Source organism: Cupressus sempervirens, chromosome 3 (assembly GCF_028749045.1).
Source record: "Cupressus sempervirens isolate cs-2001-9-10 chromosome 3, ASM2874904v1, whole genome shotgun sequence".
Taxonomy (NCBI): domain Eukaryota; kingdom Viridiplantae; phylum Streptophyta; class Pinopsida; order Cupressales; family Cupressaceae; genus Cupressus; species Cupressus sempervirens.
This window is the reverse complement of record NC_143120.1, coordinates 1,041,697,612-1,041,714,047: the sequence shown is the minus strand read 5'-3', so window position 1 is coordinate 1,041,714,047 and position 16,436 is coordinate 1,041,697,612. Positions and strand designations below refer to the sequence as shown.

The 16,436-nt window shown below is 35.3% G+C and overlaps 1 protein-coding gene across 6 annotated transcripts in view; it reads right to left on the bottom strand.

The window, feature by feature from the left end:
* Positions 1-14,930, bottom strand: part of LOC149570287 (D-aminoacid aminotransferase-like PLP-dependent enzymes superfamily protein) — a 137,528-nt gene extending 122,598 nt beyond the window's left edge. For 3 of the 6 annotated variants that reach the window (XR_016362912.1, XR_016362911.1, XM_089822921.1), the window contains exons 1-3: positions 14,661-14,916; positions 13,880-14,300; positions 13,065-13,182 (exon numbers count right to left, since the gene is read on the bottom strand). Coding sequence is in view for 2 of the 6 variants with exons in the window: in XM_089822921.1 (XP_089679047.1) it covers positions 13,065-13,182; positions 13,880-14,300; positions 14,661-14,790 (669 nt within the window). In the remaining 4 variants the exon portion in view is untranslated. Of the gene's footprint in view, positions 1-13,064; positions 13,183-13,879; positions 14,301-14,660 lie in introns of all 6 variants that reach the window. The other 3 variants (XR_016362914.1, XR_016362913.1, XM_089822922.1) reach the window with 2 other exon arrangements.
* Positions 14,931-16,436: the final 1,506 nt, after the last annotated feature.

Here is a 16,436-nt window from a genome sequence, read left to right as displayed (position 1 = left end):
ATTTGAATAATATATTGTGTTGGCTTCAGCGACAACCAATTTGGTGTTCATGCGATCTCAAATTCTATTGTCGTGTTATTAGATGTGCCTTTAGATAGTCATCATTGACAATTAACTAATTCATATCCATCACCAAAGTATATATATTTACACACATCTGCACAAGTCAACGTTACGATCAAAGCACTGACCAGCTAATATGTGCAATCAAAGTACTATTTGTAGCATTTTGTATCTGTTGTTATAGTTCCACTAATTTGCATAGAAGGGAGGTTCATTGTCACAGAGGACTAGTAGGTGTACGACCCCAACAAACTGGTAGAATACACACAAACAACAAAAGTAAACATTCACATGCCTGTAGGCAATAACTGACACCATATGACCTTCTAGAATTAACATTGTACAAGATTGGATCAGACATCGTATAACCCTCTTGTATTGACTCTTTAAGACTTCGTACGACATTTTTGGGTCAACGTCATATGACAACATATGATCATACTATACGAAAAGGCAACACCATATGACGAGGGTTCAACAATAGTGTGGCATATTTTGGTACCACACAGGCATACAGTCAAGCCATTCTCAAACCATTTTGTATGGCTTCCTCCCATGCAAACCACACATAGTTTGTACACCTAGCACCAAGCATAGTATCGTACAAAAAAGCCAAGTAACTTTAATTAGTATTTGACGCCATTTAATCTCCATGAACCATCATTCCATCTAAATGATGAGGTGACCGCCAGGACACATGACCATAAGCGAAAAGGGGTATTACAGTGGTATCATAGTTGCTGATCTTTCCAACGTGTTAGGATGATTGAGAAATTTTGGGATTTGAATCACACTATAGCACCCAAGAGTAATGGATAGAGGTGGTTTTAGGCACTACAAAATATTGGCAAAGAGCTCAACGAGGGTGTTGATCTTCCATTAGATATATTGAAAGTATGTTTGTGTAAGGTGGACCAATCACCTTCAAGATTTATATAGATGATCCCTTCTCTGATTAAGGATGCCTTAAGTCAACACAGGCTATTGAGATACCATGGCAAGGAAATAAAGTTGGCAGCTGCAACATGTGTCAGTTAGATGTTGAGCATCTCGGCTCCTAGAGCACTATATGTTGATAACACCGTGATAGAGTTATCGTATTTGATTGTTGACAACTTTTAGAGCCTTGATGACTTTAGTGGTGATCCTTTTGGCAGGAGATCTACAATATCGAAGAATTGTGCAAATGTCAAAGTCAGTAACCTCCTCTTAGATCTAGAATTGAAAGACTTGATCCATGTTATGTTTCATCACTTCTTGGTCACAATCAAGGAGTGTCATGATACTAAGGTTTCTGTTGCTATGGAGAGCCTTATGATTTTGTGCATTGAAGAGATGGATGAAATATCCCAGCCTAGCATATCTATGTTGTGGATTGTTCATAATCTAGAATGTGCCCCTTCTATGGCAGCATGTAGATTCGTTAGTAATGTATTGAAGCATTGTGAAGAAAAACTAATATCGCATTTGTACAAGTGGGAGAAAGTATACGAGAACGATAAGGGTGATTCGTTACATGAGGAGAATGAAGGCACAATTCCAAGGCTGCTCCAAGAGGGATTTGCTAAATCTTGCTACTATGCCTATATGTGGAGAACACCTAAAAATGAAGAGGTTGCTTGCATGGATCTTGCCAATACAACATAGACAAATCAAGGTGACATAAGCTCTGCCATTACTCTGTTTCATAACCCAAGCCTTCAGCTCATTGAGTATGAAGCCCTTCCTTATGTGTAGCAAGTTGTGTCCACTGTCGAGGCCCTGTCTACGAGGCCCTATCCATTGCCAAGGCTCTATCCACCACCGAGGCTTTGTCTGTTGAGGCTTTATTTTTCATCAAGGCTTTGCCCACCACTGAGGCCCTATCCGTCACCAAGGCACTGTCTGTCACCACTGTCAAGGCTCAATCCCCCCCCCGAGGCTCTATTTGTCATTGGGGTTCTATCTGTCATCAAGGCTTTGACAGTAGTCGTGGTTGTATTTGTGTCCAACACTGTGTTCATGGTTATGGTTGTGTCTGTGACTAAGTTTGTATCTGCATCAACGTCTGTGTCTGCGGTCGTACCCGAAGAGATTGTTAAACATGATGACATGAAGGATTTCATCAATTAGCATCCATGGGATCCTAGTGAAGGGCAAGATAATGCTTATATCAAAGGGTGCGGCAGAAGCCTGACGATAGTGTCGTGCAGGGAAGGTTTGATGCCAATTCACTCATTTCGCTTGCACACTTGGTTTGGGATCCTGGAGCTGATGGCATTGTTAGGATGACAGATTGCCTGAGGATAAACAATCTTTGGACAGCGAGGATTTGTGATGTCCCCAATTTTTAAATGTAATAATTTCATTAAATTAATTTACTAATTGGTCCCAAAATTTGAATTATTTATTAAAAGGGCCTTTAATTAATAGATATGGGGTCAAATTAATAAGATAATAAATATGGGTAGGGAACTATTGTAATCCCCTAGACTTTTGGTGGCCTATATATGAAGCGGCTTGGCACTATAACTGATCACGAGATTGGATTTGATTTGTCTTTGTATTTACAAAGGCTCAAGGCTGAGGAAGTTGTGTGTAATGTTGGAGGTGGAAGACCCTCTCTATTCTGTCCATTGCATTTTATGTGTTTCAGTGCCACCCTATTCTATTTTTGGAGGAGATATCATTCAGATATCTCACTATGTGCACTAAATCTGCTAATCGTCGCCTTTTCACAATTACTTTGTATCTTCTCGAGTCTAGTCTAATGCATATGTAAATTGAAGTATTCTCCTTATTGGATTTGAAAATAATATATCTTGTGTCGGCTTTAGCGACAAGCAATTTGGTGTTCACGCAATCTGGAGTTCTATTGCCGTGCTATTGGATGTGCCTTTGGTTAGTCATCATAACAATAATTAATTAATTCATATCCGTTGCCAAATTATATATATTTACACACATCCGAACAAGTCAACGTCATGGTTAGGGCATTGACCAACCAACATGTGCAATCGAAGTATTATTAGTAGCATTCTGAATTTGTTGTTATAGTTCCATTAATTCACATAGAAGGGAGGTTCATTGTCGTGGAGGGATCGTAGATGTACAACCCCAGCCAAATAGTAGAATCTGCACAAATAACAAAAGGAAACATTCACATGCTCATAGGCAGTAACTACATGAGTGGGCACCATACGACCTTCTTGAATTAACTTTGTATGGCAAGATTGGATCAAACATCATACGAACCTCTTGTATTGACTCTATACGACATTTTTGTGTGAACACTATATGACAAGATAGGATCATACTGTACAACAAGGCAACACTGTACGACAAGGGTTCAGCAGCATCATGCAACATATTTTGGTACCATACATGCATACAGTCCGGCCATTCTCAGACCATTCCATATGGCCTTCTCTCCCATTCAAACCACAGAGTCCGTACACCCAGTGGCAAGTATAGTACCATACGAAAAAGCCAAGTACTGTTCAACTTTGATTAGTATTTGATGCTATTTGATCTCCCTAAACCATCATTCCATCTGAATGTTGAAGTGACTGCTAGGACACATAACCATAAGCAAAAAGGGACATTCCATGGTCACAACTTAGTAGTTTCATTTTGTTTTGGCATTGGATTTCCCACTTTCCTTGGGCATAAATGAGATATTCATGAGGATTTTGAACACTTTGAAGAATTTCTTTGGTCTCATGAATTTTATAGCTGGCACGTAAATTAAACCAAGTGGTGGAATCTTAAATTTCAACACATTCCCCTTGTCACCCATGGATTTGAAGCTCATGGTGCATTTGAGCTTGGGTGGAGGAATTTTCATGTACTTAAGTCATTTTTCACCTTTCCTCCTTATTTCCTCAACCAATTAGCCATTTTCCTGTTACCTCCAACACTTCAACTTGGATGCATTTGAGTCCACGTTGGAAAAACTTGCCAACTTGGGCGCATGTGGAGCTTGCTCGAGCATTTTAGCACTTTCAAACATTTCCTTAACTAGAGGTGATTTGCACCCAAGGTGCATTTGAACACTAGTGAACAACTTTTTTGAATACTTAATCATTTCCTTATTTTCCATGCCTTTGATACATATTTGCCATTTTTGTAAATTTTTATCCCTCTCTAGACTTGGGCACATTTTCACCTTCATGGAGGGTTTCTTTACATTCAAAGTTTTCTCAACTTTCCTTGTCCACCATTGACTTGTGCTCTAGAGCACATTTGGAGACTAGAGAAGGATGTTAGCCTTTTTGGAGAATTCCTTATATGCCAATGATTTCAACACAGGGTGCATTTTGAGCTTTGGTAAGAACTTTTTCATACTCAATCATTTTCTTGCCTTCCTTCATGCCACCTTGATAAATACTTTCTACCTGCTTCGACTCATCTTCTTCTTTAAGCACATATTGGCAAGGTGTAGGAATTTTCCAACACTTAGTCATTTTTTGGATTTCTCTCCTCCCTTTCAACTTGGATGCATATGAGCCTTGTTGAAGAATTTTGAGACACTTGAGAAATTCCTTGGCAACCCTTGCGTTAAGCTCTTGGGCGCAATGAGACCCACTTGAGGATTTTGTACTTTGGGCAAATTTCCTTGCCATCTCAAAATTTGCACTCGTAGGTACACTTTGGAATTGGAGGAATTCCTTGAACACCATGGATTTGCAACCAGGGCACATTTGTGCACTTACAAAGGATTTTTTAGACACTTAACCATTTTTCAGCTTTCCTCCTTGTTCTCTTGACCAACACTTAGTTATTTGGCTTATTCATCCCCCCTTCCAAACTTGGGCAAATTTAGCCCTTATGGAGCATCTCTTCACTTCAAGGAAATTCCTTGACTTTGTGTAATTTACCAACTTGGGAGCATTTGGCCTCTAGTGAAGGATTTGCTTCAACTCCAAGAAATTCCTTGAGTTAGTAGTATTTGCCAACTTGGGGCATATATGGGCACTTCTCAAGGATTTTCGCAACACTTAGTCATTTTTTTTGCATTTATTTCCTTCTTCCAACTTGGGGACATTTGGGCATTGGTGGAGGGTTTTTGCAACACTTAGTCATTTTTTTGTATTTCTTTCCTTCCTTCCAACTTGGGAACATTTTGAACCTTATGGAGGATTCCTTCACTTGAATGAAATTCTTGGGTTCAGTGTAATTTGCCAACCTCAATGCATTTGGGCCCTTATAGACCAAGTAAACTTACTTAAAAATAAAGAAATCCATAAAATAATAGGAAACCCGAAAAATCAAGTAACTTCACCAAAAGACTTAAGCTTTCACCGAATTTGGAAGGGTTTTCAACTCAACAATTCATCCAAAATCACAATTCACAGCCTTAGAAAACTAAAACCTTAATAGGCAAGAAACAACTCTCCATTCTAGACTTAGCCAAATTTATTGACCAAAAGACAACGAACCTCAAGAGACTAATGCTAGAACTACCAAGAACCAAAGCCAAAAAGGCCAAGTAAACCAAATCATAGGGGGTTCCCATTTGCAATAGGGCAATGCGTGAAAAGTTAACAACAAGATCCATCAACATATATAAGTGCATATATATTAATAATCATCTTAGCCTATTTCAATATATCATGCAATAGATTTTGAACTATAGGAACCAAGGCATCAATAGTTCCATTTCTTATAATCAATTATGGTAGGATTTGGAGGGGAAACCCACAATTGTTGTCTAGAGCAATTGAGCCCAAGAGCGCATAGCACCCAACTATGACAACTCACCCCTTAGCCCACAAATGTCAAGAATATCCAACTAAGAAACCAATTAAGCCCAATAGGGCATAGCATCCAACAAAGACATCTTGTTCCTTGGCCCACAAATGGCAGGAATATCCAACTAAGAAAATTCCATCACTTGGGGTGGCCTACTTACCTTGAGGGAATCTAGATTATTGAGAAAGACTATTCAACCAATTAAGCCCAAGAGTGCAAAGCGTCCTACTAAGAAAACTTGCCCCTTGGCCAACAAATGACAAGAACAAAGGAAACAAAGGAAGTTCAATAACTAGATATACATGGGTATGAGAATACTCTCTTCTTTGATCTTCCTTGAATTGATGACTTGAAGTATTGGTATATGATGATTAAGAGATTGTTAATAAGATGGTGGATGAGTGACAATGTAATAAATGTCAATTTAACATATTGGTGAAGGATGATTGAATGTATGCTGAGTTATTCAATTTTATGATCCCAAGATGAAGTAATGATTGATGTGGATTTGACAATTGCTTGCTTGATCTTGTTGATTGACAACTTGCTTTGATTTCTTGAGGGATTAAAGATTGATGTACGATTGAAGGATTTTTCTTAATGAAATCATAAGCGATACTGATAAGTGCCCCTTCCATGCTTGGAATGAATTTTCCTTTATACTTTATCGGTGAAAGGATCACCATTTTTCATAGTTGCCTTTACGAATAAGATATTATTCACTAAATTAATCTCCCTTGGATGTCCTCCTTAAATGAAGCCTTCTCCCATTTATATCCTTCAATTTGAGTGAAAGACACACTTCTTTATCATGTCTGCCCTTTCCAATGGTCACAACCTTTCACAATTACTACCCTTTGAAAGAGTCACAACCCTTCATCATTGATGCCCTTTGTAGGGGTCACTTCCTTATTTTCTTCACATTTCTTTCTTCTTCCATTGATCCTCCTTTGTTTCCTTTGTTCCCTTCTTTCTTCCTTCCTCCATATCCCCCTTTCAAATTAACACTTCTCCGTTTTATTATTTATATCTCATGTTTGAGGGAGTCACAAATCTTCACTACATGCCTCTTGACCTTTCATTATAACTGCTTAACTTGTACCTATATTTCATTACGTTTTATTACTTTAATTTTATTATAATTATTTATTATTAAATCCTATTTCAGAAAGGGGACATCCAAAACTAATCTTCATTTTCATCCAAAACAAGGGTCTCAAACCTTCAAAATTTAAAAAACCATTGATTTTTTAGTCCATCCACTAGTTCCCCCTCCATTTGTCTAAATTCTTGATCCTATTATCATACCAACTATTCTCGTGCTTACCTTGTTGAGTATTATAAATTTCTGCTAGGATCTCATCATCATTCCTTAATTATTTCAATTTCCATATCTTGTTCAATGCTTTATTTAGTCTATCCATGTTACTTTCTCAATATTAGAAAAAAATGCACCACTCCCCATGACATTAGGACTTATTGGAATGATATCCATCTTTTCAGGTGAATGTATTGCTTAAAACCATTGGACTTTATTTTGGTCTCAAGGGAATCAATTATTTCCTTCAATCAAATTTGGTCTACAAGATCGATGCATACTTTTTCCAATAAGGGAAGATGTTTCCATCCACTCTTCCTCTATATTGTTGTTTGTGCTTTGTAGCAGGTTGAGTGTTTTGATGCTCTTACTACAACTTCTACTTCAAGCCAAGCTAAATATTTTATTTGTATTAAAGGAGTCTCTTTGCTATCTCTTGCAGTTGTCTTCTTTTCTCTCTTTGCTCCACCAGCCATAGAGATCCTCTATCTTGTCGGTCTTAAGCAAATTGTAGTCTCTTCACATCTCTATAGGGCCTACAGGAATTAATTTTCTAAATCAAATCCATGACTAGCGCAACAGTTGCAATGTTTAATCCCAAAAATAATAAGACTAGTACTTGCAAAAATGATTATAAATAACAATGCGTACTAAAGAGTAACAAATGTATATCTTTATTCATGGTGAGGCACTTACACAAAAGTACAGTAGTGAAGATCGGCCAAGAATTAGATTACTTTCCTTGACAATGAGAATCATTTTTTAAGTACCTGATCATTGCAAAGAAAATCAACTGTTGACAACTACTACCAACAACTACTAAGAACTATCCACAAGCAGACAAGTAAATAATACATAGATACAACAAAATTAGCAAAACATGACAAACACAATTTATGCTAACTACAACTATAGATAACAAATGAGAATTAGACTACTTTCCTTGACAATGAGAATCATTTTTGAAGTACCTGATGATTGCAAAGAAAATCAACTGTTGATAATTACTACCAACAACTACTAAGAACTATCCACAGGCAGACAAGTAAATAATACATAGATACAACAAAATTAACAAAACATGACAAACACAATGTATGCTAACTACAACTATAGATAACAGAGCAACCAGCATTCTAAATATCAAATGCAAAGAACTAGATCAATGCATTTAGAAGTTCTATTAATTCAAACTGATGTAATCAAGGATCAAGCATGCAAGAATCCGAGTGCTTGGTATTCAGATGTCACCAACAAAGAAACTGAAAGTTATCTCAATAGGAATCTGAGTGCACCACTACAAGTCTGTTATCTCTGTTCATAGGAACGTACAAAGGTTTTGATAAATAATGCCAAGGTCAAAGTCTGTGTGTAATAAAGCTGGTATGGTGAGGCCCAATTGTTGGGGAAAAACATGATGGATAAGAAAATCAAAAATAAAGAAAAGCTATAGTAAGCAGAACATGTAGAAATGACAGAAACATGACTAATTTCCCAAAATAATCTCCTCTCATAATTGGAATATTTTCATCAATAGTTCGAACATAGAAGCTTGATATTAATTTATTAAGTTTCTAGTGTAGTGCATTAGTGTTGTTATGGCATCATCCATAAAAAAACATTATAATTACTACCAAGAAAGTATGACTATACTGTGGCCTAGGAAGAGTCAAATATAGAAAAGACTGACAAAAAGCTGTAAGCTTGCTCTTCAATTTAAAAGTTGCAGCACATTTCATTGTTATGAAGATTAATCAATGTCCACTATTTGACAGGAATTACCCTTGGTTTGTCGAAGTTACTGTATGATAGCCAAACGTAAAGGAAAAAAGAGCTAGAGCTCAATCATCTGTTCTAGCAAAATTAAATAGCTGGGAAATTGTTTTGAAATTTGAAGTAAAAGATCGATTGTATGAAGTATAAAAAGAATATGCATAAGTACATACACACACACACACACACATCTCTCTATCTATCTATCTGTCTACATAGATATATATAAACTGCAGCCCTGAGAACAAAGACTGGGATCTGAGAGAAATGATTACAGAATGAGTAATATCCAACAACACCTCAAGTGACTACCAAAGCTACAATACAATAACTAAGAAGACCTTTTAAGTTTCCAAACACAACCAAAATGCTGTAAGATTGCTCTTCAATTTAAAAGCCACAGCACATTTCTTAGTTATAGAGATTAATCAATGTCCACTATTTGACAGGAATTACCATTGGCTTGTCAAAGTTACTGTATGATAAGCCAAACATAAAGGGAAAAAAGAGCTAGAGCTCAATCATCTACTCTAGCAAAATTAAATAGCTGGAAATTTTCGTTGAAATGAAAGATGAATTGTATTAAGTATAAAAAGGATATGCATAAATACATACATACACACACACATCTATCAATCTAGATTTTATATAGATATATGTAAACTGCAGCCCTGAGAACCAAAGAAAGGATCTGACGGAAATGATTAAAGAATGAGTCATTGGCTAAGCAGAACACCTCAAGGAACTGACAAACCTGTGATAACAACTAACAAAACCTTTAAAGTTTCCAAATACAACCAAATATCAATTCAACTTGTAACCAAGAAAAATTAAAAGGGAGAAATCAGAAATAAAGATTATAAAAGTGGACACTTTTGCAATTAGAGCACTATCAGAATTCAAAAATCTTAAAGTAGAAAAGTACTTGCTGAAACATAGATAAAAATAAAATTAAAATATTAATCTTTGAACTATGTGTTATTGTGGGATCCCAACTGGCTTGTGGCTCCATGAGCTCCACATTATATTTGATCCATGGACGTCCAAGAAATAGCTGCAGGAATCATAGGCACAGCAGTAAGAAATTGACTGGTTAAAAGATAGGACTCACAAGCTTTACTTTTGCTACCCCCATTGAGTTTGCTCCTTCTTGAATGACTTCTTGAGTAATCATCTTCTAGATTGGATCTTACAACAAAACTTTTTCCATAATGTGCTGACAGTATTGTTCATGCTCATTGTTCTTCATTAGTTGATTCATACAAATTAATTACACTGGAGAGCCGAGTTGGTTTAATGCACTCCCATCATTGAGATGAGAGCATCTAAAATCATGACTTCATACAAATTTACCATGGATGACATTTTACATTGACCTATTATATATTTACCACCATAGCTGGTTGGATTCTTCTGTTTTTTACGGGGGCTCTATGCTTGTAACCTGTAGTCTCATGTCTACTATTCTAGGTTGGACCTCTGTTTTCACACTCATATACTATTCTATTCATTGTACAATCCAATCCCATCTACCAACTTTGATCCTTTACAGACATTAACATATTTCTTATTTCTTATACTAGTCACAGATATTAGCAACAACCAAATGTCTGTAACAGAAACTTTTTTGAGCCTACTCAATAATCACTGCAAACATCCAGGCAATTGGCAACTTCAAGTTAACTGCTGCTGGCATATTCATTGTTTGATCAGTTATTCATTCAAAGTATGGATTGGAACAATTGTTGGCAAAGCATGTTTGCAGGTCATGAATGGAACCAGCTTAATTATTCCCAACTGTTGTATTATTTCTTGCTCTCGTAACACAATTGTGCTTAAAATTAGCATATTTCTTTTATACATTGACTTTGAGCAATTGATTCAATACATTTTTATACAAGAGATTAAAATTAAAGTAACGAGAATCAGAATCAGATCAGAATCGGCAAGGCCGAATCAAATCACGAATCGGCCATGAATCGACCACGAAGTGGCAAATTTAAAAAACCCTTGAAATTTAGAGATTTTAAAATTTTAAAACTTATTTCATGCATCCTTTATTGAATATAACTTAAACACACTATAACATCATCAAATAGAAGCTAACATACATAAACATGGAACATAAATGATAAATCCATCAGATACGTAACTACGTTACACGTAAAATGTAAATTATAGCTGAAGTAAATAGAAATCATAGGATCATAATGAGTCAAATCATAGAATGTATGTAAGATGAAGATCCATGAAACGTATGTCTATCAGTTACTATCTGTAAACAAAATGAAAAAACAAGGCTCTAGCTCAAGCCTCATCATCATCCTCAAGCTTGGCCGATTTTTTGCAATTCACAAAGGTGATTGGCGATTTTTTGCATGAATCGGCAATTCATGCGATGAAATCGCTGATCTGGTTCACCGGTTCAAAAAAATCGGCAACCATGAAAACATGGCAATTCTCGTTACTATGAATAAAACTGCCCTATCTTGTAAGTTATCATTCCAGTATTAATTAGTGACTCAGCATTGTGGAAGTGTAAAGAACACAGATTTCAGGTACAATCTTAAGGAGTGCTGGAATGAAACGAAGATTTTGATTTTTCACAAATTATTTCAGTTAGCTGTGTATTTTTTTAGTAACTATATGCTCTGATAATGACCATACATTAGATGTTATGTTAATTGCAAATTCGTTTGGATATTTGAAAATTCAAACTTCACAACTTATAGGTTAAGAATATCTTATTATTATAAATATCTGCATGTACTCTCTATGATGGAGAGAAACCTAGATTCACATCTCTGTACCTACAGAATTACACAAAAATCCAATATTATATGAAGTTTCCAGGACATAGGGATGTGGGAGTGTATTTTAAAGATGTTTGGAGATCTTAAAAGAACTTGAGGAGAAACTCCAGAGTAAAAATTGTAGACCTTTTTCTAATTGTAAACACAAATGAACATTGAAATCAACATAAACAGTAAAAAGAGAAAAGGAAAATGTATGCTTGTGTCCACAAGCTACAAAGAGGTCGATTCCACTTATAATAAAAAACTACTGTGGTGAAAACAAACTCTACAAGCTGAAAACATGAATAGAACTAGAACATTAGAAGACCATGGAAGCAAGACAAGGAAAGCCAAATCCAAGACAGATAAATCTATCCAAAATACACAATTTAAAATATAAATATCCATGTAATAAGAGGATCCCACAAGGAATGAACCAGCAGAAGAAGACCAAGTCTAGAAACTATTGCTGCATGACATCTGTATCAATGATTAGAGTGGATAACATCCATAGTGAAATCTCAATTGTGAAAACTCAGCCCAAAAGGAGAGTATAGGAGGAAGCAGAAAATATTCCTTGTAACTACTCGTAACATCCAAGGTAAAAGGGTCTCTAGAAGTGGAAAGGAATGTAATGAATTTTTACTTCTAAGTTCTCGATCTCATCATTTGACATTAATTAATCATTTAAATGGAACAAAAATTAATATGTTAATAATGGCACAGCTGTGGCAACCACTTCCTATGAAATTAGTAGGCGCTTTACTTCAATGATACAACAATAAATTACCCTCCTTATGATGCTTCTCATACCAATTGAATTCTATGTAGCAAATTCCAAAAAAATGTGTTTGCTTTTATTTGGGAGGCCATGGGGATTTGCAAAAAATTACCAGAAGTTACATCATGATTAAGTAATAAATTCTCGTCAAACAATAGCTTCATCACCTGGAATAGTAATATCAACTGGAACAACCCTAATTTTGAACAATACAAACATTACTGGGTTCACAAGTTCTATTTTATAATTGCAATATTTTTTTAACATGCATCTCAGTTCATCTAATTCCATGTTGAATCTTGGGCCAGGCAATTGCAAATATAAGTCATGGATCCTAAAATTCTAATTATGGTCTGCTAACATAAGTTTCATGAAAGCATTTAGATTTCCAACTTCTACCTGGATGTATAAGCTAGCTCCACTAAGACCCACCTCATTGTTCTATTTGGAAAATTCCTACATAATTATTCATTTTTGCCAAAAAAACAAAAAAGAAAGTTACAAAAACTTGGTATAATAATTACTGAAATAATCACAATGACAGATAAGTAATTAATGAGAATTAGAATCTTCCAGTCACTTCAGTTTGGTGCACTCTCACCTGATAGCATACAGCAAAAAAGTTTGTTATTGTGCCTTCCAAAAGACTCTCACCATCATCAGACAGCAACAACTCTGTCACAGATGGAGGACGGAGTCTCTCCAGACATTCCCTTGTCCTGAATTTATACAATTCCAAAAAAGAAGCTCAAACGTGTCAAGTACTTTTAATGTTTGCTAATTGTAAATAAGCTCTTGAGGATATTATTAGAAATTAGTACTTTTACCCCAAGCAGATAAGCAGACATGTAGATTATAAGGGCAACAACAAATTCAAGCATGTGAAGTAATCTGGTGTACAGACGGGTAAGAAAATACTGTTCCTATACCCAATCAACTTGGTAAGTTACAAGGTGGACAACTACTAACGTCATTTTGGCTTAGAATTATCGGTAAACATATCAAAGTGTGTTTAAATTTTTCGAAGATTGTTTCTAGAAATCTACAATTTTAATTTATAAACCCAAAGCTTTATTTGGTTACCTCAATTTGAGATTCCGTCTGCTACATTATGGCTACGAAAATATGTGTAATTGTTCATTTGTCATTATATAGAGCAGATTAACAAACAATATGTTTCATCTTCTATTCCATTTCAAGTTACAGGCCTTACAGATTCTTTAGTCCGAAAATATATATTAAAATCTAGTGATCTGGACTTTCGTAGAAAAGCAAAAGCAACATGAAATATGGCTAAAAGGTACCGAAATGGGTACATCTTTTTTTAAAATTGACTGCAATCGCATATGAATAAGTCTGAGTTTCCATGCGAGCCATAAATTTCCCATGCAAAAAATGGGCAAAGTACTACTACACCTGACCCACTCGGAGGATTTTGTGGAGGCATTCTCCCTTCCAGGCCCAACAATGGCCAAATGAGCAGCAGTGTTTGCAATTGAAGAGGGAATGTAGCTTGCAATATGTACATAAACATCACAAGGATTCTCTGCCCTTCCTTCAACAGATGCTGAACTTCCACAAACAAGAGCTGTGATGGCCATCTCCTGATCATTTTTCCTTGTTTGCAATGCCTTTCGAAGTCCAGCTTCCAACGATAATTGAACAAGTGGCCTAATCTCTTCGTCGTACCATGTAGGCACAAAAAAGGGCACTGCAGGATAAAGCTGAGGCTTAGCTTCTACAAGAAGCCTCAATGATTGACAGAGACGAATCAGATGCCTCTCCCATAGCAAAACACAACTGCCTTGTCCACCAGTACGAGTTGTTGTGTATGCACCTGAAACAATTCAGGTTACCCAAGCAGACTCGTTAATTACTATTCAATATTTTCAACAAATCCATTGATAATTCTTTAGATATTGCCAGCGTGCCCGTTTCTTTTTTTTTTTGAAACTTCTCAACGCACACATTTCTTTAAACATTGCCAGCATTCTGAATACTTGTCTTCAAAGATTATCATCCTAACCGTTAGTTTCCTTCAAAGATTTAACAGCAAAACCCATTCGTTTTTCTCAAAGCATTTCATAAATCAAATGCCAAAATCCCACCACATTCGTACTCAAACAAATGAGACAGCAGCAATTACAATCATATTAAAAAAGAAATTGTATGTTTGGGCGTAGGACGAATTGAAGACCTGTATTAGTGGAAATCAGGAATTGTGGAGCAGAAGGTACGTCAATGTCCTGCAAAATACCATTTCGCGCAAGAAATCTGCATGCCATTTTACTATCACCGATTGTAAAGAGTTCGCAGGGCAGAGTCATGTGAAATTGCACATCTTGTAGAATAACATAGAATTGAAGGATTTCAACGTCCTTCAAGCCAGAGGCAGCTTATAGTTTCCAAGGACCAACGGCGTTTTATTTGTATTGTTTTTAAAACGAGAGGCACGTTGCTCTGGTTTGTGTTTGAGTGAATATGGATAGATTTATAAGTGATTTAAAAAATTTGATTTCAAAAAAATTAATATGAATAAAATTGTGATATTGCTATCAGGATTTAATTATGTGATTTTGAGTCAAACTCATTGACCCATGCTTCATGAGTAGTGATTCAACATGAATCCATCTCTCATGAGAATAAATGGAACACTTAGCACTAATTGGATCTAGGTGACGCTCACAGGGGTGAAGCACTCACGAGGTCATGAAATAAAATATTAGGGTATAAGATAGAGTATATGTAATCATAGGTATTCGAGGGAGCATTATAGTTTCAAAGGATGATAATTTTTATTATAAAGCTTTTGTTATTATATTAAAATTTAATGGTAAATAAAAGGTTGGTAGTTAAATTGATTGAGTATAATTGGTGAGGGTGATGCAATGTTCTTTGATTGTATTATTTGATAAGTTAATGGTATGATATAAGGGATGATATTTTGATGGTACCATCAAAGAATTTGTCAAACTAAATAGTCATTACTTATTGATTCTTTATCAAGAGGTTTTATCATAAGTTCGTGCTCCTATATCAAATAGTTATGAGGAACAATTGATATGTTATTGAAGGTCTAGTCATATTTGTTAATATTGAAATTGTAACTAATTCTTTAGTTGTAATTTATAATTTTATTGAATTGTGTTTACTAGTAGATTTCTCATGAGAGAAGATGGTATTGATTAAGTGTTAGTTTTTAGTATGTTGTTTTATAAAGTTGTTTTGACTCTTCACTAAGTCACTTGTGTGTTACTTATAATTATATATGTGTTATGCAATTTGACATTAGACTATAAATTTTACATAACGTAAATCTTATAACTCTCATTTGTAACAAATAATAGATTACAAGAAAATATGATTTTGGATGTATATTTAATTGTATAATGCATATGAAAATGACAATGCTAATGCTACCATTAGTGAAGATAGGAACCAAGCAAAGCCTTTTAACTATATTGTAATCTAATAAAATAAAAAAAGTCTAGATTCTATAAAGAAGTAGTTTAACTCCCTACTTTAAGATACTAAAAGCGCATGAGGTTGTCCTAACTAAAATTTTCCAAAGATATATATATATATATATATATATATATATATATATATATATATATATAAGTGAGCATGGAGGTATATAATGTTTTATTAGAAAGGAATTAGTACTCTAGTCATTGATCTATTAATGGAAGGAGATAAAGTCTTTAAGGATAGGAGATTTTGGGAAGAATTTATATGATTGGATTTTTTTTTATTAGGTGAAGAGCTAGTCAAATTGCATTTTGGTGACATTATAAGTTCTCTCAAGTCACCCTGGAATGAAGTTGTGCACTACATTATGAGGTATGTAATAGATTAAATCAATTTAAAGTTGTAGTTTTCTCTATCTAAGCTATTTTAAACATAAGATTCTTACCTCCTTCCCATGCGTGGGGCTTAATTGGCAAGGCAATATTATATTGTGTGCATTCAT